Here is a 23,532-nt window from a genome sequence, read left to right on the forward strand (position 1 = left end):
TCTTCAAGTTACCCACCTTCCAGCGCTCAAGGCAAGTGGAAGAGATGTGTAGAATTGCTTTAAAAGCTTCAGTAACATCTATCTGCCTAAGAATACCTATCTGCCAAGCTACCTCGGCAAGAGAGGGGTTGCCATAGCAACCAGAGAGAGGTCAGAAGAGTCTGAAAAAAGGAAAAGGGGGGTGATGGTGGTCAGGATTTACAGAACAGACAGTTCCCAGCTACCAGAATGACACATTCATTCTTGGCAACTACCCCAGTCACTCCAGTCTCTTCTTCAGGCTTGGCCTCCATCCCTAAAGGCTGGACCCCTCCTGGTCCTCAAGCCAGTGGCTTGCAGGCCTACATGTCCACTCACCATGTCTGTCACCTGGGACCCCTAATGTTGCATACAGAACAACGGGTGGGAGTGGGGACACAGGCCAAAATTCCTGAGGGGACAAGCTATCTCCTTTCCCAGGAAAGCCAACTACAAATAAGAGCTCACAGAAAAGCCCCATAGGGTGAAATGAACTTGAAGGCTGGTGTGCCCCAGAAAAGAAGGTCCTGAGGCCTTACAGCACCCCCAAATGAATCCTTCTCTGGCCTCATGGTCTTATCTCAGGCTTCCTCTCTCTTTGTTCTAAGTGGTAGAATTCCTAGTTAAGGCTCTGATTAGATCCCTTAAATTTCTTCTGCCACCGTCCAATTTCCCTCTAGTCTTCCCAGAACACTAGACCAAATTCTGTATGCTAACACTCTCTTATATTAAAATTTTCTCCTAGAAATTCTTCTAGCATAGTCTTTATCATAAGCATCCCATATATTCCATTGCACTCCTCACCTCTCAAACATTTCTTGCCCATGCATTTCCCTCTCAACTAAAAGTTTTCCCCCCTGTTTAAGGAAAGCTTCAAGAAGAGAAAGAAAAAGGAAAAAAAAAGAAAAGAGGTTTATTTATTTTGAGGGGGGAAATGTAGAATGGGAATAGGGCATCAGTGGATAGAGCACTGGTCTTAGAATCAGAAAGGCACATCTTCATGAGTTTAAGTCCAGCCTCAGACATTTACTAGCTCTGTGACCTTGGACAAGTCACTTAATCTTGGTATTTTTCATCTGTAAAATGACTTGGAGAAGGATTCCTCCAGTATCTTTGCTGTAAAAACCCCAAATGAGGTCACAAAGAGTAGGACGACTGAAAAGACAACAAAAAGAGTGGGAACAGACGAAATAGCTTGAGACATTACCATCTTCCCTATCTGAGGCACTCGGCTGAGCTTAGGCAGCCATCTAACTTTAAAAGGCAGGCACCTTTACACTTACTAGCTGTGTGACTCTGGGCAAGTCACTTAACCCCAATTGCATCGTCCCCAAAAAATTGCAGGCCCCTCTCCCTGACACCCCACCCCCCAGAATGCAGATCCCACTCCTCCCCCCACAAGAGGGTTAAGGGGATTGAGACCCCCTGTATCTTGCGTAGCACCCCAAGGGACCAACACTATACTGGATAATAAAGAGCAATAATTAGAACTTTCTGGAAAAAAAATCAACAATGCAGTTATTAAACTCTTACCATCTGAATTGTCCCCAGCTACAATGACTAATCCTGTTTCTGTGGAAGGTGCTATGTATGAATTACTATCACTTTAGTGGGGGAGGAGGGATGCCTGCTGGGTCACCTATGTTGAACTGAGTTACCCAGAGTTCAAGTGGTCCAAATCCATTGGCTCAGGTTTGTGGGCAGTAGGCTGCAAGAGGGCTAGAAATAGTAGATACCACAGAGGGAGTGACCATCTGTCCTAGCTCCTAAGTTGGTATGCCTGAGCAGTAAGAACAACAGCAAATAGAGAAAGAGGGAAGATATCCTACATGCAGATTTTGTGCTTTGCCTGTCAAAATGAAAATCACCTTGCATGTCCAAAGCTCTTGAGTTAGCCTACATCTTTATCATGAGATTCTTCTTAATCCTCAACTTTCCTCTGGTCTCAGTGCTACCAATGAATTGATAGAAAAGGTGCCCTTTTTCTATGTTTCTTAGCTAAGCTGTTCATTATCCACTGTTCTCCCAGCAATATTTAAAATATAGCTCTTGGTCTATCACACAAGCTGTGGATATTTGGTCCACAAATCAACCATCCAAGTTAACATAATGATTGGAGACTTCTAAAGAGAAGGTCATGGATAAAGAAATAAATGTCAAACATCTTAAGGTTCTGCAGCCTCTTTCTCAGTGTCGCAATTAAAGCAAGGATATCCTCATTTGTGTACATTCCAGATGTCTAAGAGGTCGCTTTCAATTTTAGTTCGTGCAGGGATGAATGTCAATGCTAAGATTATATTCATACTGAGTGATTACCCCTCCCCCACTCCATCCTGCTTTTAGAATGACTCACTATAACTGCTATGAAAAGCTTCAGAGAATTTCATTAGCTACTGCTTATGCATCCCTAAAAGCAGAGCTTATTAATTTCAGTCTAGCCACACACACAAAAAGGCATCCTGGCACTGAAGGGACAGTGGTTCTGAGCCTAGCCTGCAGTGTGCTATTGTCTTTAGACAATCTCAGGTGTTTTTGCTTATGAAAAGAAGATTGTTCTCTAGGCAGCATCATCCCAGAAGCTCGCAATATTTTAAAAATGTTAACTCATTCATTCCTAAAACCATCCTATGGAATTAAGAAAGATAGACTTTTTGGATAGAAATAGAAACAACCAGTACAGCATATTTGGTCTGGGCATTCAGAAAATCTGTAATGGAAACCTTCTGCAGAGGATTTAGAATAGAGAGAGCCTAGAAAATCTTGTCCAAGCCTTTCATTTTATGTATGAAGAAAGAGGTCCAGAGGACTGAGGGAGGTAACTTGTACAAGGTCAGCTAGGTACTAAGTGGCAAAGCAAAGATTTGAACCCTAGAGGTAGGTAGGTGGCAAAGCTGACAGAAAGCTTGGCCTGGAGTCAAGAACTGACACTGGACAAGAAGACATTTACTATCTGTCTGCCTCAGTTTCCTCAACAGTAAAATGGGGATAATAATAGCACCTACCTCCCAGGGTTGATGTGAAGATCAAATGAAATACTATGTGAAGTGCTTCGCACAGTGCCTGGCATACAGTAAGTGCTTAATAAATGCTTGTTTCCTTCCTTTTTAATTCAAATCAAGTGTTCTTTCTATTAGTCTAAGCTGTTGCCTCGACATTGTGCCAAGCAATGACAGATGCAAATGAATGATCACTTAATCAGAATTATGAGGAATTTACTTTGTCCAAGTACGGTCAGTGCCCTATGAAGGAACAGATTCCAATGGCAGTGAATAAGGCCAGGGAGAAATAAGGTAATTCAATGATCTTCAACACTTTGTGCTTGGGGGTGGGGTAGGGGGTGAAGGTAGGATTAGAGCAAAGGAAAAAGGGTAACAGGGAAGGGAGCCTTACTCTAAACCAGAGTCAAAATAAAATGTCAGTGGATGGAAAGGAACATGAAAATCATTTAGTCCAACCCCTTTTAGAGATGATGATGATAATAAAACAATAGCTAACATTTACATAACATTTACTATGAGCCAGGCATTGTGCTAAATGCTTTAAATTATCAAGTCATTTCATCGTCTCAAAAACCCTGGGAGATAGGTACTATTATTATCCCCATTTTACAGATGAGGCTCAGAGAGATGAAATGTCTTGCCCATATTAGTGGCAGACCTGGGACACCTATCTCAGGCCACCATAGCTCTTTCTATTATGCTAAATTGTTATCTCTAGCCCCATTGACTTCACATAGATGGAGCATTTCTACTTCCAGAAATCTTTCCCTATAAATCAATAGAAAAATATTTACCAGGAGTTTACTACAAACCAAGAACTCTATCACTACAAGTTCCCACCTAGTGACTTGTCATCATGGGTATTTCTAGAATTGCCCAGGGGACCCCCTAAGTCAGACCTCAGGCTCACAAGATTACACTGCCTGCCTTCACGTACTGTGTAAGGTTCCGTCAATTCAGCCGTGTCTGACTCTTTTTGACCCCATGGACCATACTGTCTATGGGATTTTCTTGGCAAAGATACTGGAGTGATTTGCCATTCCCATCTCCAACTTACTTTACAGATGAGGAAACTAAAGCAAAAAGAGTTAAGTGACTTGTCCAGGGTCACACAGCTAGTAAGTGTTTGAGACTGGATTTGAACTCAGGAAGATAAATCTTCCTGATTCCATGCCCGGTGCTCTATTCACTGTACCACTTAGTTGTCCCACTATTTAAGGTACTATCCTTGTAAGTTACTATTCTTTTAAATAGATCAGTTTGGCTCTGGGTCAGAAAAAATATATTTTTTTGCAAATAAAATGAGTTATGTCAACTGTGGTATGTAATTGAGAGACCCTTTATTGCCTCTTACTGCCATATAGATAAAGGCAAATACAATTATGATATGTCTCCACCTCAAGTGTGGCATTAGTGGATTCCACTGGGTAAACTATATGAATACACAGCCATTTTTCCTGCTAGGACCCAGGTCCAGTCTTAGCCCTCTAGGTTTTGGCCTATGCTTAGCTTTCTTCCTGTCTCTCTCATTTTCTCAGAAAAGTTTGCCACAGGTCTCTAGGCTCTCATTTATGGGCCCCATGCCAAAGATCAGTTCTAACACAATGGGCTAACAAATACTTTGTAGGTATCCTCCAATCCCTTCAGCAAGGCTGTCAATGAGCACCCTCTAGAGAGATATAAAATCCCTAATAAAAACTCACTTCCCTATAAACCATCACATTGTTCAGGTGCCCTCTGATCAACTCCGATTCTTTTTCCCTAGGTATAGGGAGAGTGTTTCAGGCAAAAGCAACAGCCAGTGGAAATTCAGAGTTGGGAGATCGAATATCTTGTGTAAGGAATGACAAGGAGACCGGTGTCACCGGACCACACAATATGTGAAGAGGAGTACAAGTGTGAGAAGACTTGGAATGTAGGAAGGGGCTAAGTTACAAGAGGCTTTAAAAGCCAAACAGAGGATTTTATATTTGATCCTGGATGGAACAGAGCATTGCTGGAGTCTGTCAAACGGGGGAAGGATAATGATCAGACCTACACTTTAAGCTGAGTGGAAGATGACTGGAGAATGGATAAAGGCTTGGAGCAGAGACCAACTAGAAGACTTTGGAAATAGGCCAGGCACGAAGTGATGAAAATCTGCACTAGAGTGGGACCAGTGTCAGAAACTAGAAGAGGGCATATATGAGAGATATGTAGAACTGGCAGTCCTTGGCAATACACTGGGTAAGGGTGGGTAAGAGATTTTGAGGGGTCAAGGATGACACCCAAGTTATAAGCCTGAGTAACTAGGAGGATAGTGTTGCCATCAATAACATTAGGGAAGATAGGAAGAAGAGAGGGTTAGGGGGGAAAGATGATGAGTTGAGTTTTGGACATGTCCAAAAGGTAGTTGGAGATACAAGACTGGAGAACAGGAGAGAGACTGTTGTTCAGTCATATCTGACTATCAATGACCCCATTTGGGGTTTTCTTGGCAAAATCCTAGAGTGATTTTCCATTGCCTTCTCCACCTCACTTTACAGATGAGGAAACTGAGATAAACAGGGTTAAGTGACTTTCCCAGGGTCACACAGCTAGTGTCTTAGGCCAGATTTGAACTCATGAAGATTTGGCTTCCTGATTCTAAGCCCAGTGCTTTATCCACTGTACCACCAACTGCCCCTCAGGAGAGAGATTAGGACCAGCTAAATAAATCTGAGAATCATAGGCATACAAATGATAATTAAATTCACCAACTGAACAGTATAGAGGGATTGGGCAGAAGGTTGGTGGGCTTGATATAAGATGAAAAACCAAGAAAGGAGATTAAGAAGGCACAATCAACATAAGTATGAGGAGACTCAAGATAGAGTATTATCATGGAAAGAGAGAAGAGTTTGATCAACAGTGTCAAAGGCTGCAGAGAGGTTAAGATGGATAAGGACTGAGAGTCAGTGAAGATCACTGGTAACTTTCTAGAGACAGTTTCAGTTGGAGGTAAGCTAGACTACAGAGATTAGAAGAGAGTGAGAGGAGAGGAAGTGGAGATATAAGTCTTTCTCCAAGGAGTTCAGCCAATGGTTACCTGCTTTCCTGAATGCCTTCCACAGTGCAGTGCCCATGGTACACAATTCTGAGACACTACTCAAATTATAAATTTTATGTGAGCATCCGGAACGTCCATAGTTTTGTGGGCCTAACCTTATGCTTATTCCCAACATCCAAGTTCCTCTAGGCTCTCATCTGCCTTGTTGCTATCCCAACCCTGCCCTGCCCAAAATAGGAAAAAAAGTAAAAAATAAGACAAACAAAAAAATAACGCAAAACAAAAAAGCTATTTACAGCAGCAAAAACAAAAAAAAGAAAAAAAAATCAAGCCTCCCTAATCCCCAGTGGGAAAGCATGCAGGTTTGCTAGGTAGTGAAGCACATCTCTGTATATTGTTCTGCAGTCTGTAGTTATCTCTAAGATGCAATCTGGTCCATAAAATACACAGATCGCGGTTATGGGATGCAGATTACATCTTGCGGATTCAGAGATATTGGACATTTGCTTTTCTAGAAATCTTGTTTGTTTCGTTCCAAGGGGAGTCTACACCACAAAATGGTGCCATGAGTCTGGAGAACTACATGGGTCCTTGGGAGGTAGGTAAGAATCAGTAAAGAGGAAGAAGTTTTATATACATGTATGTATATATGTATGTCGTTAATGTGCTTATGTTTATGTTTGCCGTATTGAGGCAGTTAGGTGATACAATGGATAGAATGCTGGGCCTAGAATCATGAAGATCTCAGTTCAAATCTGGTATTGGACACTTACTATCTGTGTGACCCTGGGCAAGTCACTTAACTGCTGTCTGTCTCAGTTTCCTTCACTGTAAAATGGGTATCTACAATAGCACCTACCTTCCAGATTTATTGTGAAGATCTACTGAGATAATATTTATAAAGCTTTTTTTTAGCACAGTGCCTGTTGCCACAGAATAAGTCTATAAAATGCTTATTTCCTTCCCCCTCCCTGTATTGTCTGTGGGATACAAGAAGGCTGTCCTATACATACTCACATCCATGGAGACCTGGGCATGAGCTATATTTTGAAGTTCAGAGGGGGAAATTCTTTTTGAGGGCAAAACTAAAGAGAAAAGATTTGGGGCAAAGGCCCCTCCCCCAAGTGAACCTGGTTTTTGAAACCCAGACCTTTGAAGAGTGTTGGTCTGACAGTTACATATTAGGGACTCATCTGGGATGCTGGGCCATTGTTTCTTTAGCATTGTTTCTTTTCCTTTGATGGGAGGAGTCCAAGCTCTTAGTGTGGTTATCATAAAGCTAGAAGCCTATGAGGATTCTGGGGTTAAGGATGGAGGGCAGTGTGTGTGTGTGCGTGCGCATGCGCGCGTGTGTGTGTGTGTGTGTGTGTGTGTGTGTGTGTGTGTATGCTGGGGGGGGTGGTTCATTAGTAATACCACATAGTAGGTATTTAATAAATTTTTATTGATTGATTGTTTCTGTCTCTTTCTTACACAGACATCATCTCATCTCTTACATATTAAAAACACACAAACACCATTCACACACTACTTTGGCAATGATGAACTGAAAAGACTATAATTTTACTCTCTGGCATCTTTACTCTTAATAAGAAGCTAGCAATGGCAGAATCAAATGCACACATTCAACAGAATTCTCAGTTCATCTGAATCACTGCAAATAAAACTTAATCAGCCTTGTCAAACACATACAATCCGATTTGAGAAATATTTATTCAGCACCTCCTTTGAAGCAACATGTGCCAGGCACAAGGATGAAGAAAACACATTCTTCTGATCTCAAGGAGCTTATAATTGAGGAGGGGTAAAGAAGGTAAGAAAAGAATGTAAATAACCATAAAGCAAGGCAGAAAAAGAATAACATTTATTAAACGCCTACTATGTTCAAGGCAGCAGGCTAAGCACTGGGGAAATAAAGGTGAAACAAAACAGTCTTCTGACATCACTCACATTCTAGTAAGAGGATTAAGGCAAATGCACAAATAACTGATAAAAGAAACAATGTGAAAAAGCCAAGAAGGGTAGGTACAGTGCCGTGAGTAATCTGAAGAGAGAAAATCTTTTTATTTGGAAGAGATCATAAAAGGCTTCATGAAGGATATAACACCTCAGTTGGACCCTGAAGGCAGAGAAAAGTTTTTAATAAGCACAGGTATGGGGGAAGGGGAGCAGGAAGGAGTCCCTTCCAGGCATGGATTGCAAAATCAGAACCATAACTACAAATTTTTTTTCTGAGCGGGGTGTGTGTGTGTGTGTGTGTGTGTGTGTGTGTGTGGACATGCATGCATGTGTGCAAAGAGAGACAGAGGCAGAGAGGTGTAAACCACTTCCCAGAGAATCCTCCGATGCCTCTGGTTTTGGTGGGGAAGGTGAGCCCTAGGAAGAAGTGCCACAACTATGGGACCTCTAGGATTAGTGACCCTGAGCCCAGTGAAGTAAAATGCATCAGTTCAGTAGAGGATGATGAAGAGGATGTGAGGGGTAAACAGCATGTCTTTGGTGGGAGGAAGCATCCAAGGGAAAAATCTCAATTGCAGATCCCTAAATTTGATTTTCCCCAGAATGAACCAAGGTATGGAAACTAGACAAGTCAGGATGAGAATAATAGCTAATAAGTAATAACTAATGAGTGGATGATATGAAGGGCAAATAGGGTTGGGTACGACTGAAAGGTAGGTCTCAGAGAAGCTGTGAAAGACTTTGGATGGGGATCAGACTATACTTTATTAGAAAAGGTGATGGGGAGCTATTGAAGGTTTTTGAGGAGAGAGGTATGATGTGAACAGATATACAACAAGAAGACAAATTTGGATCATTGAATATAAATAATTTTACAGGAAATCATTTATCTAGGGAACTTAGACCTTGCTGACATCTTAAAAGGTGCTAAACTAGAAGTTATGAACTGATACACAGAACATTCACTGCCCTAGTGCTCTGTCTCTTGTCAAGGGATTTGTTCTTTTTAAGGTTTTTTTTTTTTAACATTTTCATTGCTGTCTTCTTTCTATATATTTGAATCTTCTATACTTGAGACAAATATAATATGCACTTTTTTTTCTACTTTTACTTCCTTGACCTCTTTCTTTCCCCCCTGTCTCCCAGCTCCCTTAAGCCAACAAACATTTCTCTGTGAAGTTGAAAAGAATTTTTTATTTACTCTTCAAATATTCCTGAAATGTTCTTGTTTACACACATGTATGCTCTAACTCAAAGAAGAAATTTCAAAGCGCTCAAAGTGGAAGACTTCAGAATCACCTCCATCCTAAAGCAGACTCACACATGATCAGCATTCTTACCAGCTACTTTGTGAAGAGACAACTTTTTCTCCAAGGCCTTAGTTTCATTTCTGGATTCTGGAGACTTGATTACTTTGTCCAGTTTTTCAAGGTTTCCAGGAGGGAGTGTGTGCGAGTGGGGAGTACTTATAGTTTGCAAGACAGGTTTCTTGGGTAATGGAGGCTTGTGATTAAGCTGCTCAGAGGACTTGGCTTTACCCTTCACCTTATCATTTAAAGGACTAGTCGCACTTATATCTGAGAGTCTTTTGATTTGAGTTTTTTCATCTTTTGAAAGCAAAGTTAACCCTCCTTTCTCCATCCTTATCTCTGCACTGTATCGCTTCATGCCTTTTGATTCTGGGAAAGACCCATCTCTATATTGAAAGACAGTGAGGTGGACCGGAGTTTGACTTGAAAGGGGTTTTTGTCTTCAGTGACAGGCTGACTAGGTAACTGTGGACAGGGATCTGTCTTTGGCTGTACGGCACCAGAAGCTGGAGATGTACAGCTCAGCCCAGTGTGGTCACCCTCTCTGCCTACAGAGTTCTGAGAGTCACTCTCCACTGGGAGTGCCTGTTTTAGAATGCCCAATTTTCCTTCCTGGTGTTCAGCGTTCACCTGAAGATTATCCCTGGTCACCTCATTTCTTGAGGCCAGGTTCATCTTCAGCCAGGACAATTTTGTGTTTGATGGAGTTTCGCTGCCTGAATATTCTTTCAGATAGAGGCTGCTAGCCTTTGGTCTCTCCCAGGAGGAAGACACAGAGAACTTCCTTGAGCTCCTCACATTGCTGGCTGCCCTTTCCAATTTACCTTCTGATAGTGCCCCCCTGGGAGTTGTGGGAGGAGAGCCTGGCTGCTCAGACTTGGAGACCTCTTCAGGGGTGGTCTTTTTCTCCAGGTGCCAGGGGGCAGGTCCTACCTGTAGTGACATAGAACCTGGAGGAATGGGAGAAACATTGGCACTTGAGGTGACTGAAGAGTTTTTGTTTTTCAAACAACTCTTCGGTAACTGGGTGCCCAGGTCAGTGATTGTGGATTCTTTCATTGATTCCCCATCATCAGCCATTTCCAGGCTGTCTTTTGATTCCTGTATATTTTCTTCTGAACAATCTAAACCGGATGAAATTGTAGTAGTATTGGAAATAGCCTTTGGAGAGGGCATATCTAGAGGGCTTTCAGGAGATTGATTTTGAACTTCATTAAGTGAACAAACCAATTCCTCACACGTGCTCCTTGTAGGAAAAGACAGTGCTGAGAGAGATTCTTCTTTGCTCTCTTCTTCATCTAGAGCAGGAGGTGAGGAGTTTTTGGGAAGAGAAGGTGGATTTAAAAAAAGTAAATGGTCTGACTCTGAGCCACTGACTTCCACTGTAGTCTCAGGGTTATTTACTAGGGATGACAACTCCCCTGCACTGGCAAATACATCAGGAAACTGGAGTACCCCAGGCTTTTCATCTTGGTTCTCCTGGCTCTGGGAAGGCTCCTCAGGCATCTCCGGTCTCAAAATCTCGGGGCTATTTGCTACAGTCTCCTTGTCCATCATTTCCTCCTGGCTGTGACTGGAATTCTCATCTTTATTGTCTCTGATCATTTGTTTCCCATCCTCCTCCTCTTCCTCTGGGGTACAAGTCAGATCACTTAGAGACTCTGACTGCGCGCGCTGCAAGAAATACAGGAGGTGTTAGTTTTCAGCACTACTTTAAACATCTATGAAGCGAATTTTTTTAAATTTTGGATTTCCTCCTCTTGCTATTTGTGATATTTTAGAAAATGATACCCATAAGCAAATATAATTATAAATGAAAATGCTAAACAAACAAATTAAAGCATCTTTTTTTTTCAGTCTCCTATGTAATTAACCTATTCAGAGTCTCAAACAAACTAATTTGCAGTGAAACTGTACAACTGCACCCTAGAGACATCTGTGGATTTTTTTTTTAAGGTGAATCACAGGACTGTTTTTTTGTTTTTGTTATTTTGCTTTTTGGCAAGGCGACTGGAGTTAAGTGACTTGCCCAGGGTCACACAGCTAGTAAGTGTCAAGTGTCTGAGGTCGGATTTGAACTCAGGTCCTCCTGAAGGCTCTTAACTGTTCTCCCTATCAGTAGTGATCTCTCTATTTAAGTCAGGCTATGTTCTTTGCTGCCTTACACATTTGTGCCCAGAATGCCCATCCAAATCCTACAAATCTCAGCTAAAGTTCTAGCTATTTGGTGAAAGATTCCCCATTGATGATCATGATCCCTTTCTCTTCTGAATTCACTTGTTCATTTGTTCAACAATCATTGATTAGGCACCTAATATGTGCAAAGCACTGGGCTAGGTATTGGGGGAGATATGAAGATAGTTAAGACATGGTCCGTATTCTCATGGACTTTACATTCTGGAAGTATTATATTACATTCACATATGTAAAATTATATAATATAAAATAATTTTAATAAATACTATAAGATCATAAATATATATAACATAAATGCTTACTTACATTTATATCGCATAGCTCCAAAATGCTACTCAAAGTTTGAGGAAGGATTATTCAATAAAGTCTTTAAGAAATCTTAGTGTTTGATTCAAGACAATTCCAAAGGACTCCTGATGGAAAATGCTATCTATATCCAGAGAAAGAACCGATGGAGTCTGAATGCAGATCAAATAATACTATTTTCAGTTGTTCTTTTTTTCCACAGTTTTTTCTTCTTTTGGTATGTTTCTTTTTTAACAACATACTAATATGGAAATACGCCTTAATACGCTTTACATGATTGCACATATATAACCTATATCAAATTGCTTACTGTCTTAGGGAGGGGAAGGAGAGGAAGGGAGGGAGAAAATTTGGAACTCAAAATTTTTTGAAAAATGAATGTTAAAAATTATTTTTAAATGTAATTAGAAAAAAATAAAATACTGTTTAAAAAAAGAGATATTGTTTATGCCACTCACTAGACACACCATATCCTGCCACATATTGTTAGTTATATTTTTATATCATAGAATCAGATAATATAATAAAAATAGTGGACTTTAGTGATCATCTAGCCTGACTCTCTATTTCTACTGATAGGAAAACTGAGGCCCAAGAAGGTTAAAAAAAAAAACAACTTGTCTAAGATCACAGAGCTAAAAGAATTCAAACCAAATATGATCAAAAACTTAAACATTTTTGCTTGAGGAGATTTCATTTTAATAATTTCCTATACATAAAAGATGACGCTTTTCTTTTGTAGTAGTATCAATAATGTCCTTTTCAATTTTCTTCCTCCTTTTTTTTTTATTTAGGCAATTAGGGTTAAGAGACTTGCCCAGGGCCACACAATTATACGTGTCAACTGTCTGGTCTGAGGCCAGATTTAAACTCATGTCCTCCTGACTTCAGGACCAATGCTCTATCCACTGTGCCACCTGGCTGTTCCCTATTCTCTATTTTTTTAAAGTCTTTTTAAAAGAGTGGGTCTCCCTATCTTGCCCAGGCTGAAAGTGCTATTTATAAAGCTGATCCCACTAACAAGCTTTTTTGACCTGCTCTGTTTCTAACCTGGGTTAAATGGCTCCTATTAAGCAACCTAGCATACTGCCTTTCCCCAGGGAAAGAGTCAATCGCCATATTGATGCTGAACTTAGTGTAGATGCCTAATTGGCACAGTCCACTGCAGCTCACAACTCTTGAACTCAAGAAAAGGGCTAGCTTCAGCCTCACTGATATCTGGGATTAAAGGAGTGCATCAACCATGTCTGGCTAGCAGAGTCTTTTTTCCAAGACATTCAGACTATTTCTTATGTTCTGGCCTGAGTTTTTTCCTCCCCTCATGCATTTAGAATATCCATTTCATTTTTTTCCCAGATTTTTCACCTCATTAATCAACAGATACAGCATGATCTGAGAAAGAATTAATTCATGAAATAGAATATAGTATGTAAGCAATAACTAATTTATAAGGGTCTTCTTTGGGTCAGACAATGTCACCCTGCTAAAATTATACTACAAGTGTATGTAATTTTGTCGATGTGGGTGCTCCCTCTGCCAATACAGATCACAATCATTCTACAATTTAGGAAACAATCTGAGACTTGCTATGGCCCAAACCCCCAAATTGCTCCACTGCAAACATGGTGATGAACCTCTCTGGATTGAGCTAGGCTTGTTTGCAGACAGATACAGTCCATCACTTGGTTTGTATTTGAAATCTTTTCTAAATTGGCAGGACCTGATATAGCTTGCACTCTGCTGGCATAGCCTTTGAGAACTCAGGATCACCTTCACACCATGAGGCATCACTTGAGTAAATACTTTAGCGGAAGGCTGAAATAATATTAGAGGGCTCTATATTAGCTATCATTTGTCCTGTCTCTTCAGCTAGACTATAAACTCCTTGAGGGTAGGAACAATATCTTATATATTTTTCTATTCTGTATAGTACCTTGCACACAGCTGGTACTTACTACATGTTGGCTGGCATTGATAGCTAGGAGATACCTGAGACAGTTTCCATACATACCTTTTAGTCTCCTAGAACATCTCAGATCCAGATCTAAATTATAGCATTGTGAAAAGAGCGCTGGGTTCAAATCCCAGCCCTGCTGCTTACTACTTGCTATTTTCTGTGACTCTGTGACAAGTCATTTCTCTTTGGGCCTTGGTTTTCTCATCTGTAAAATGAGGGTATTGGATAAAATGACCCCTAAGGCTCCTTCTGGCTCTGAATTTATGATCAGCAATATCCCAAGATGAGAAGCTGGCAGAAGAAGTGAGAAATGTGGAATTTTCAAAACAGTCCTATATTCTTAATTACCTGGACAGAAATATCAAATAATAAATGCATTTTGACACGAGTCTGGCTTTACTGGATAAGCAGCTATCCAACGCATAAGAATATGTATACAGTGCTTCCAGTTACATCTAGAAATCTCAAGACTCAAGACTCAAGACATCTGTAGTCAAAAGTGACAGAATACATTCCAGGAAACAAATAAACATTCCAGTAACAGTTTTTGCCTATCACAAAAATGACCTAGCAAACGTTTGATTCAAGACAGTACAGCAAAGACTGCCCAGTGTTTGAACAATGGAGGGACTCTGATAAATATTTCCAAAGATGGCATCTAATGCTGAATATTGGCCTTCAAAGCAGCAAAAGAGAATATTAGGGAATTAATATAAGGGAATATTAGTCCTCCACCATATACTACAAGAAGGAACTCAGTTCTGGGAAATTCCAGGGTCCCTGACCCTACTCCCTTAAGGGGCAGTTGATGGTACAATGGGTAATAGAGCACTGGGTGTGGAGTCAGGAAGATTTGAATTCCAATCCAGTCTCAGACACTAGCTGAGACCCTGGACTAGTCACTTAACTTCTGTTTGCCCAGTTCTAAAATGGGGATAATAACAGCACTTACCTCTCAGAATCGTTGTGAGGATCAAATGAGATAATGATTGTACTTAGCACAGTGTCTGGCACACAGGAGTACATAAAGCCTTATTCCTTTGCCTTCCCCCCACTCTATCCCAAAGCACTGTCATCTGCCACTATCCTTTCCAACCCTTGACATCTTCACATCTGGAAGAGCCATTCTGTCCCTAGTTACTAAGCCAAATCCTTTTCATCGTTGGAGGTACACTTGAAAGTGACCAAAAAACTCCCCAGATAAAGAATAATGAGGAAACAGCTGACACTTTCTATCTTCCTCCTTTACCCCTACCCATTTCAAAAGAGGTACACATGCTGCCCTGTTCAATCCAATCTTGCTTTTCTAAGATTTAAACTATTCAAGAGTAAGGGAACAGGAGCAACTGTGTCAACTGGGTGCTTTGTAAAGTCCTTAAAAGGTCTCCTGTTTGCTCAGTGAACATGTCTGTGGCAATGAATAAGAAGTTGGAATAGATTTTTTTCTTGTCTCCACAGCTGCACAGGGTTACATTGACTGGAAGACAGTTCTTTTTGTTAGAAAAAGACTTTTGTTGACATTATTCCCTGAAAAAACAAACTGCCTGATAGGTAGCTTATCATACTTCTTAAGGGGGGAAAAAACCCAAACTATTTTGTCCCCTAAAAAGAATGCCTAGAACATTGAAATGCTTCAGCCTCCTGACTCTCCTGAAAGTCGACATTGCTGGACCTGCAGGAGTTTAATCTGTATCCAACTACAGTGACATGAAATTGACGAAAGGAAAGGAATCTGTTTTCCTTTAAGTTAGGGAAAAACAAACAATTTCCACCCAGGAGAACTAAGTTGGCTAGAAATTCACTAATCAAAAGTCAGCTTGGTCAAAGCATCATAAAACACCCTCACTATCTTCTGCCAACATCCATTTTTCCTGGCACCATCATCTCCACAGCCAGAAAAGGATTAGGTTCTTTCTTCAAAAGGAGACAAGCCCTCTAATATCAGCACTTAAGCCCCTCTTCCTAAGGCCAATGGAGTCACCCAGGCAATGTGGTCAGTTCCAGGGGTAGGCATGCTGAAAATGAGTAGGGATATCTGACCCTGCTCCAGTAATCAAGGAACCACCCCTGAAGACATTTTCCATATGAGTACCAAGCCCTACTTCCATTTGGTGAGACCTGACTTACCGAACACAGTCTTCTCATTTTGCTGGACCGCTGGTTTCGAGGTTTAACTAGCAGTTTGTGCTTTGCCGCAGAGTTATCAAGGCAGGAAGAGAACTCAGGAGGATAATCAAAATCTGCTAGAGGCGAAAGACTACTGTCTGATGTCCGTGGAGATGTCATGGTATCGCTGGCATGTCTGGAGAAAAGCTGATCTGGAGAAAGGGGTCTGGAAGAGGAACTTACAGGGACCTTTCGGAAGCAAGGACATTCAGGGCATTAGCTTAAAAAAAGCAGAAGAATAAGATTCCAAACATTTACTTCTCTTCTCTTAATGAGCTTAGTTTTCGTACTGTCCCTTGTTCTTTCTTATGAGGAATTTTTAAATTTCTAAATATTTATTTATTCTATTTGTTTATCACATCTAAAATAAAAAAATTCATGATTTTTTGTTATTTCTAAATATTCTAAATTTGGCATCTGATGGGGAGAATTCTGTGATATCTTAATAGAAAATAATAACAAATAAGGGATGAAATTCATATCATACTTTAGTGTTTACCAACTGCTTTACCTAAATTCTCTTTTTTGAGTCTTTTTTTTTTTTAGGCAACTGGGGTTAAGTGACTTGCCCAAGGCCACACAGCTAGTAAGTGTCAGGTGTTTGGTCTGAGGCCAGATTTGAACTCTGGTCCTCCTGATGCCAAATATGGCATTCAATCCACTATGTCACCTAGCTGTCTAAAATTCTGGGGTTCAGTGAAATAAAGCAACTTGTCCAAAGGCAAACAATTTGGCCAAGAATGGAACCCACATCTCTTGGCTCCAAATCTTGTGACTATGTTAAATAGAAGCCAACATGCTGGATAAACACATGAAAATATGTCATACATTTCTAAGAAAATCTGAAGTGCTAAATGAAAGAGACCACTTCTATAATGGATCCCAGTGAACTAGAAAAGCTTTACGGCTAGGAATTGTGCCAACTCTTTGTTCCAAAATCTTTGGATCAGGTGGCTTGCCCACTTGTACTACTTAAACATGATAAAGTTTCTCCTTGTATGTGGAGCAATAAAGCTGGACCAGTGGTTGACAGTCCAAGTGGCTCCTCCATGTAGTGTACTGGTCAAAGAACATCTATTTCATCACATGATTTCATGTCAATGGCTTCATTCTCTCAGGCCAAAATCCTTCTGTGCTTACTTACGTCCTTACTAAGGTCTTAATTATTCTTTAATTCTTTACCAGGGACAAAGTTGGAAGTCACCAAAGACAAATTCTGGTTGCTAATTTCATAAGTTTGTTTAGGTGTGACTCTGGCTAAGCACAGTAAATTCAAATGATAACTATTCAATTAATTTCTTAGCTTTATATGTGTTGATGGTTTTGATGGTACCAGGCTGGTTGATGTGTTTTCTAAACAAATACTGAATCAAAAACATTCCCTCACTTGGGTGTATCTATCCAACAGAGGACACTTTGTTCAAGGAAGGGATGTTATTTCAATTTTGAACTTCCACTGGAAGTTTTTTCTTTTTCAATATTATGAAATATCTTATTTGGCAGAGCGCCTTAATTGAATGACATCTAAATGACTCCTCTAGCAGAGATATTCATCAATATAAAGTAATGTGGGAAAAGAGAAAGGCAGTAATTATTACCAAAATCCAGACCACAGTCTGTTTAGTGGAAGATTGTGGTACAGATGAAAACATCTGTTTACTGACAGCCCAGGATCCAAAACCCCCTCAAAAAATCCCAGCACCAAATTTTAGTCTGTGCAATGATGAAAACCAATGAAGTTCAATTTTGTGGTTGAACCAATAAGTAAGGCAATAATTCATTTCTGCACAGTGAATCTAGCAAAGCTGGGGGACAATATTCTCTTGAATGTGAGACCAGAGAGACTGGCTTGGGGCCTGCTGTCCCCTGCAGGCCAATTACTTCAGCAAGTCATTCATTTTTCATATTAGTCTACATGACGCTGCTCTTGTCTAATGAAGACAAATTTTAGTTGCATCAGCTAGAAAGGGAAAATGATTAAAAATCCCAGAAAAGAGGAATCAAAGGCACCTAGGTTCTATTTTTGTTTCCTTATCTATCAGCTTATGGGGGAATAAAATAAAAAAATAAAGCCCTGAAAACAAAACTGCGTTAAAGGCAAAAAATCACGATAACTGCTAGCTAGTCTCATGAGTACCTATGATCTGGATTCAGAAAACTGATGTGGGTAACACAGAGGCAAACCCAGCCTTTCTGAAACAAGGCTGCTTTCTGACTTGAAACAATAAAAATGGTTTAAAAAAAATTCCTGTGTTGAGTATCAGTCAGTCAATAAGCATTTTACTGTATTATAGACAGAATGCTGGCATCTCACAATGAGATTAGCATGTGTATACTTAGAAGAAAAAAATAGGAAAAAGGACTGCTGTTCACTAAAGGGAGTAGCATCTCTTTCTGATTGATTAGAAACTAAGAATTGTGTGATACAAACAACCCAAACATGATGGATCCTCAGAAGGGCTGGTGAGCTTGTGTGTGCTCAGAGACATTTCAATCTTTTTTTTCCCTCTAAAAAAAAATACAGCCACACAATACCAAGAAGTCTCAGGAAGCATGAATAATTCCTGCTTCCCCCCAGCCCCCCACCCCTTTTCTCTGCTTATAACCCTTCCAACCTCTACTCCTCTGGGAAAGCCTATAAAGAAATTGGAATGAAACCAAGTTCTCTTTTCACCTTGCATTAGACCTCTAAATTTCAGTCTTGGCTTTGTTTTCTAATTAAGCGATTATGACAGTTTTTGAGGCCTCGGGCAATCAAGATACCCATCTATGTACAGTTTTAGGCAGGACTGCGTAACCCCAGGGGGCAATGCCCCATTTTAATCCTGTATTCAATAATTTTTTTTTCTGAGAAATGAGCTATAGGTGGACTAAGAGAGGCAGCTTTTTAACTGATATCTCCAAAACTCCAGCTCCTGGCCTCGGCTTAGTCATTGTGACTCTGAGGGGTCTCAATGGAGTCCAACCCTCCCCCCTGCATAGAATTCTGAAATCCCACCTTTGTAAATTCAAGTGGGGTCATCTGGATTTGGAAGGGGGTGAGGAGGGCCTAAAGAGCCAGATTACAGGGCACTAAACATAACTCAAATAGCCACTAGAATGAAGATGCAGGCCTATATTAGATTGCATGCTGTCTTGGGAAGCTGGACAAATTTAAACTCAAAATCTTATAAAAGTGAATGTTGAAAACTAAAAATAAATTTAAATTAAAACAAACAAACACACACAATTGTTTGCTTTGACCCTGGGAAAAAAAAAGAATAAAGAAACAGTAAGCAGCTATAGTTTAGGGACCTTCCTCATTTCCTCCAGATCTAGAGATGACCTCTAAACAGTGATTATTTTAGTTTTTGCTTCTTGGAAAAAAGAAAACCTTCACTTTTTTTTTTTTGCAAGGCCCAGGGTCACTTATCATGTTTCTAAGGCTAGATTTGAACTCAGGTCCTCTTAACTCCAGGGCCAGTGTTCTATCCACTGCATCATCTAGCTGTCCCCTGAAAGGCTTCACTTTTTAGCTGTAAGGGTTGCTGCTTACTGTGACTGTCCTGGTAAGCACAGCAGGCTGTGGTTGCTAGTGACCATAGGTGTGTTAACACTGTCTGACATCTCTAGCTGTTAAAGCCTAGGGCCCATTTTTCAGTGTTCTTTGAGTCTAAGGGGTCTTTTTTTCTCAGTGTGGCTAAAACAATGCAGCCACCTGTATAGCAGCCCATTACACTTAACCTTTCCACATTGCAGGGGTTAGTGGTGTGGTGGCTGCCTCGCTCCCATTTCCCACAATCTGGAAAATCCACGTAAAATTTTTTGGCCCTCCTTTCATGCTAGAGAAGAAAGTATATATTTATGTTATTAAAAGATAAGATATGTTGATATTATACAATAATATACATATATTTTATGCATTTCTGAATTTCTAAACGTTTTCTGTGTTCTCTGCTGGCCTTCAAGTGTGATCTGTGGCTTCTGCAAAACTCTGCAAAATTCTCATTTAATTTCTTTGTTTTTTGTTTTCTCATGGTTTTTCCCTTTTGTTCTGTTCCTTCTTTCACAACATGACTAATGTGGAAATGTATTTGGTATGATTGCACACGTATAACTTATATTGGATTGCCTGCTGTTTTGGGGAAGGGATAGGGAAAGGAGGGAGAAAAATTTGGATTCAAAATGTTGAAATGAATGTTGAAAACTATCTTTCCATGTAACTGGAAGAAATAAAATACTATTTACAAAAAAAAAATTTCTCATGCTGACTCCAGTGCCTAGCATTGAGCTTTGCATATATTTGTTATTTAATAAATGCTTGTTGGATTGAATCAAATTATCAGTTGATTTCATGTCCTAAGCTCTAAAATTGGATGGGGCCTCAGAAACCATCTGGGACAACCCTCTCATTTTACAGATGAGGAGACTAAGGCCTAGGGATGTTCAGCAATTTGCCCAGGGTCACACAAGTAGCAAGCTATCAGAAGTTGGATTTGAACCCAGATCCTGACTCCACAGCCAGTATTCTTCCCATTGTACCAAACTGTAGCTGTTTAGTCATTTTTCAGTTATGTCTGACTCTCTATGGTCCCATTTAGGGTTTTCTTGGCAAATATATTGAAGTAGTTTGCCATTTCTTTCTTCAGTTCATTTTACAGGTGAGGAAACTGAGACAGAGTTAAGTAACTTGCCCAAGGTCACACAGCTAGTGAGTGTCTGAGGCTACATTTGAACTCAGGTCTTCCTGACTCCAGGCCTAGCATGCTATTCACTGTGCCACTTAGCTGCCTCTGTACCAAATAACCTCCTTTGAAAATTCCATAAGTGAAGCAGCTAGGTGGCACAGTGGATAGAGCTCTAGCCTTGGAGTCAGGAAGACCTGAGTTCAAATCCAGCCTCAGCCCAAACACTTAACACTTACTAGCTGTGTGACCCTGGGCAAGTCCCCAATTGCCTCACTGAAAAAAAAATCCATAAATGATAAGCCTCATAAACCTTGGTCTTTGCACGTAGTAATTACATTTTAAAATCAAATTTGTTTACAAAATAATCTACTCACGATTGCACATACATAAGCTGTATTGCTTATTGTCTTAGGGAGGGAGAAAATTTGGAACTCAAAATTTAAAAAAAAAATGTATATTGTCTTTACATGTAATTGGGAAAAAAATAAATTAAAAAAAAGAAAAAAAAAACAAAATAATCTATTCAAGTAGGAAATGATATCATGGTATTATCCTCAGATAATGAATTTTTTAAAAAATCACAACACTCCGTTGATAACATGAAACCATTGTTTCATGTTAAATATCTATGTGTACATGAGGCCATACTAAGTGTCATATGGCACAAACTAAGAATACAATCCTATCCCTCTGGGATTTAAAGCACAATTACATCAATTGATCTCTGTTTTAATCACTTTTGAATAGCTAAACTGATTTTGTTCAAGCTTAGTTTTATATGTAGAGAACCCTTTCAGTGACCAGAATTTGGTTCTCATAACTAAAGGAACAAAGATGATGCTGTCTCCTCCCCTTCATTACCCTGAACTACACTATCATTTGTTATTTTATAATCATCATTATTTATTTTATATATTTACTTAATGCCATAAAGTTAGGCATTGTGCTTTGCCATGTGAATTGCTGTTATTAGCTCAACCGAATTAAGTCAAGTTATTCTGGGGGTGTTTTTTTTTAAAAAATGTGACATTTAAATACAGACAATGTCTGTACCATATTGTTAAAGTTCAACCACACATCCTTCCTTTCTGTTATCTATGGGCAACTACAGAAGTGAAAGGTGAATCACTCTATTAGGTGGTTTTGCTGAAATATAATTTGTTTGTGGGGGATTTGCTCCGGTGTTTCTGGGAAGTTTCCATAATGTCGAAAAGAAATATATTTACAAAAACAAAAAAACTGACATGAAAGGACTGTGGGTAAAGTGAAAAAGGTATGAATTTTAAATCAATGCAGTCTATGGAAAGGTTAATTCTGCCACATATCTTGTTGCTGTTTTATAAAATCCTGATTTTGTTCATCGTGTTATTTATATCTTAAGCTTTTGTGGGTCTAGATTTTTGTATTCTTTTTAATGAATAGAGTTAGAAATTACCTGTTCTTCTTCTTCACTGCCTGTTCCAGCTAAACTCAAAGAGCTAAGATGCTTGTGAGGGTCAGAGAACTGTGGAATGGAATGAGGGAGAGATTCAGTCAAAGATGTACAATGAGGTGGATTACAAGACAGATAACACATCTAGGTGCAATACAAAAGTAACATAAAATACTTGCAGCATTCGGTATTAAGAAGCCAAACTTGAACATAAAAAAATAAAAGGTACAGAAAAAGAATGAAGGTCTAATCTAAATATTATGCTACTCAGGTAACATGCTGTTATTATTTTGATATTATTTAGATTACAATACTAACAGTATTCCTTCTGTATCATAAAGAATCATGGCATTTAAAAGGGAAGGTTTGCTATGATCTGGGAACCAGGAAAAATTAGACCAACGCTATGGAAATCACAGGATGGGAAAGCTGGAAAGGAGAGTTCAAAAGTTATCTAAATCAGTTCCCACATTTCACAGATGAGATAATTGAGGACCATAGAGGTTAAGTGATTTTCCAAAAGTCATAAAACCTAGTGAGTGCCAGTGCTGGGACTTGAACCCAGGTCTCCCAGGCCAGAATTTTCTCAACACTCTGTTGTTTGTTTTCTTTCTCTTTCCCTTCTCCCCTAAAAGGGAAATGGGATGATAGGCCTAAAAAGAGAGTTGAAACAATAAACTATAAATTGACATATCCTAGACCTAGTTTCAGTGCCATATAGTCTTCTGCCTCCTCTTGCTTATTCACCACAAAATCCAAATGATACAGTGGGAATGCCACTGTTAGTCATTACCAGGAGACTGTTCTTTCCTCTCCTTGCTTCAGTGTACAGGGGTGTTCCAAATCTAAATTTCTGTTGCATATGTAATCCATGACAATGTGGAAGTTGGATTCCCCCCCCCCAACTCGTGGTCATATCACTATCTGTGTGAGAAAGTGACAGGAGAAATTTCCCTTCATTCCTTTTACCAAAGCAGATCTGCAACTTTCTTCCATTGATAGCTTTGAGGTTTGTCTGGGTTAGCAGGTATAGGAAGTCTGACTTCAAGACTGGCCCTTACCCCATTATACCAGGCTGCTTTTCTGTAAGAAAACTATAGGACTCAGTTGAATCTGCTAGCAGACTCCCTAAAACTACATTTATCTGTGTGTGTCCTAATGTTGTATAGATGCAAATAACATCTGCTCAAAGTATCATAGTAAAAGAAAGACTTGTCAGATTACATATTCCAATATCTTTTAAAAAAAAAGCTTTACCCTATTATTCATGTTTATATCTTTAACCACAAGGCTCTTCTGACTTACGTATAGTTTTGAGTAATAATCCTACCCGTACAAAAAGCTTTAGGAATAAATTAAAAAATTATCTTGGAAAGTTGGGCTGTTAAGTGAACGAACTGCATTATTTGGGCTTAGGAACTTATTTATTGAGTTTATTTTCTCTGGCTCCAATGGACAACACTAAAGGTAAATTTCTCCATCCACATACCAAAA

General features: G+C 39.7%; 1 protein-coding gene across 1 annotated transcript in view; it reads right to left on the reverse strand.

The window, feature by feature from the left end:
* Nucleotides 1–23,532, reverse strand: part of CRACDL (CRACD like) — a 97,791-nt gene that overhangs the window by 33,652 nt on the left and 40,607 nt on the right. The window contains 4 exon segments of the mRNA XM_078146373.1: nt 9,345–9,707; nt 9,710–10,988; nt 15,901–16,128; nt 22,042–22,110. Of these exon segments, the coding sequence (XP_078002499.1) occupies nt 9,345–9,707; nt 9,710–10,988; nt 15,901–16,128; nt 22,042–22,110 (1,939 nt within the window).

The sequence above is a fragment of the Phascolarctos cinereus genome, unplaced genomic scaffold (genome assembly GCF_003287225.1).
Source record: "Phascolarctos cinereus isolate Bilbo 61053 unplaced genomic scaffold, phaCin_HiC Scaffold_726;HRSCAF=1367, whole genome shotgun sequence".
Classification (NCBI taxonomy): Eukaryota; Metazoa; Chordata; class Mammalia; order Diprotodontia; family Phascolarctidae; genus Phascolarctos; species Phascolarctos cinereus.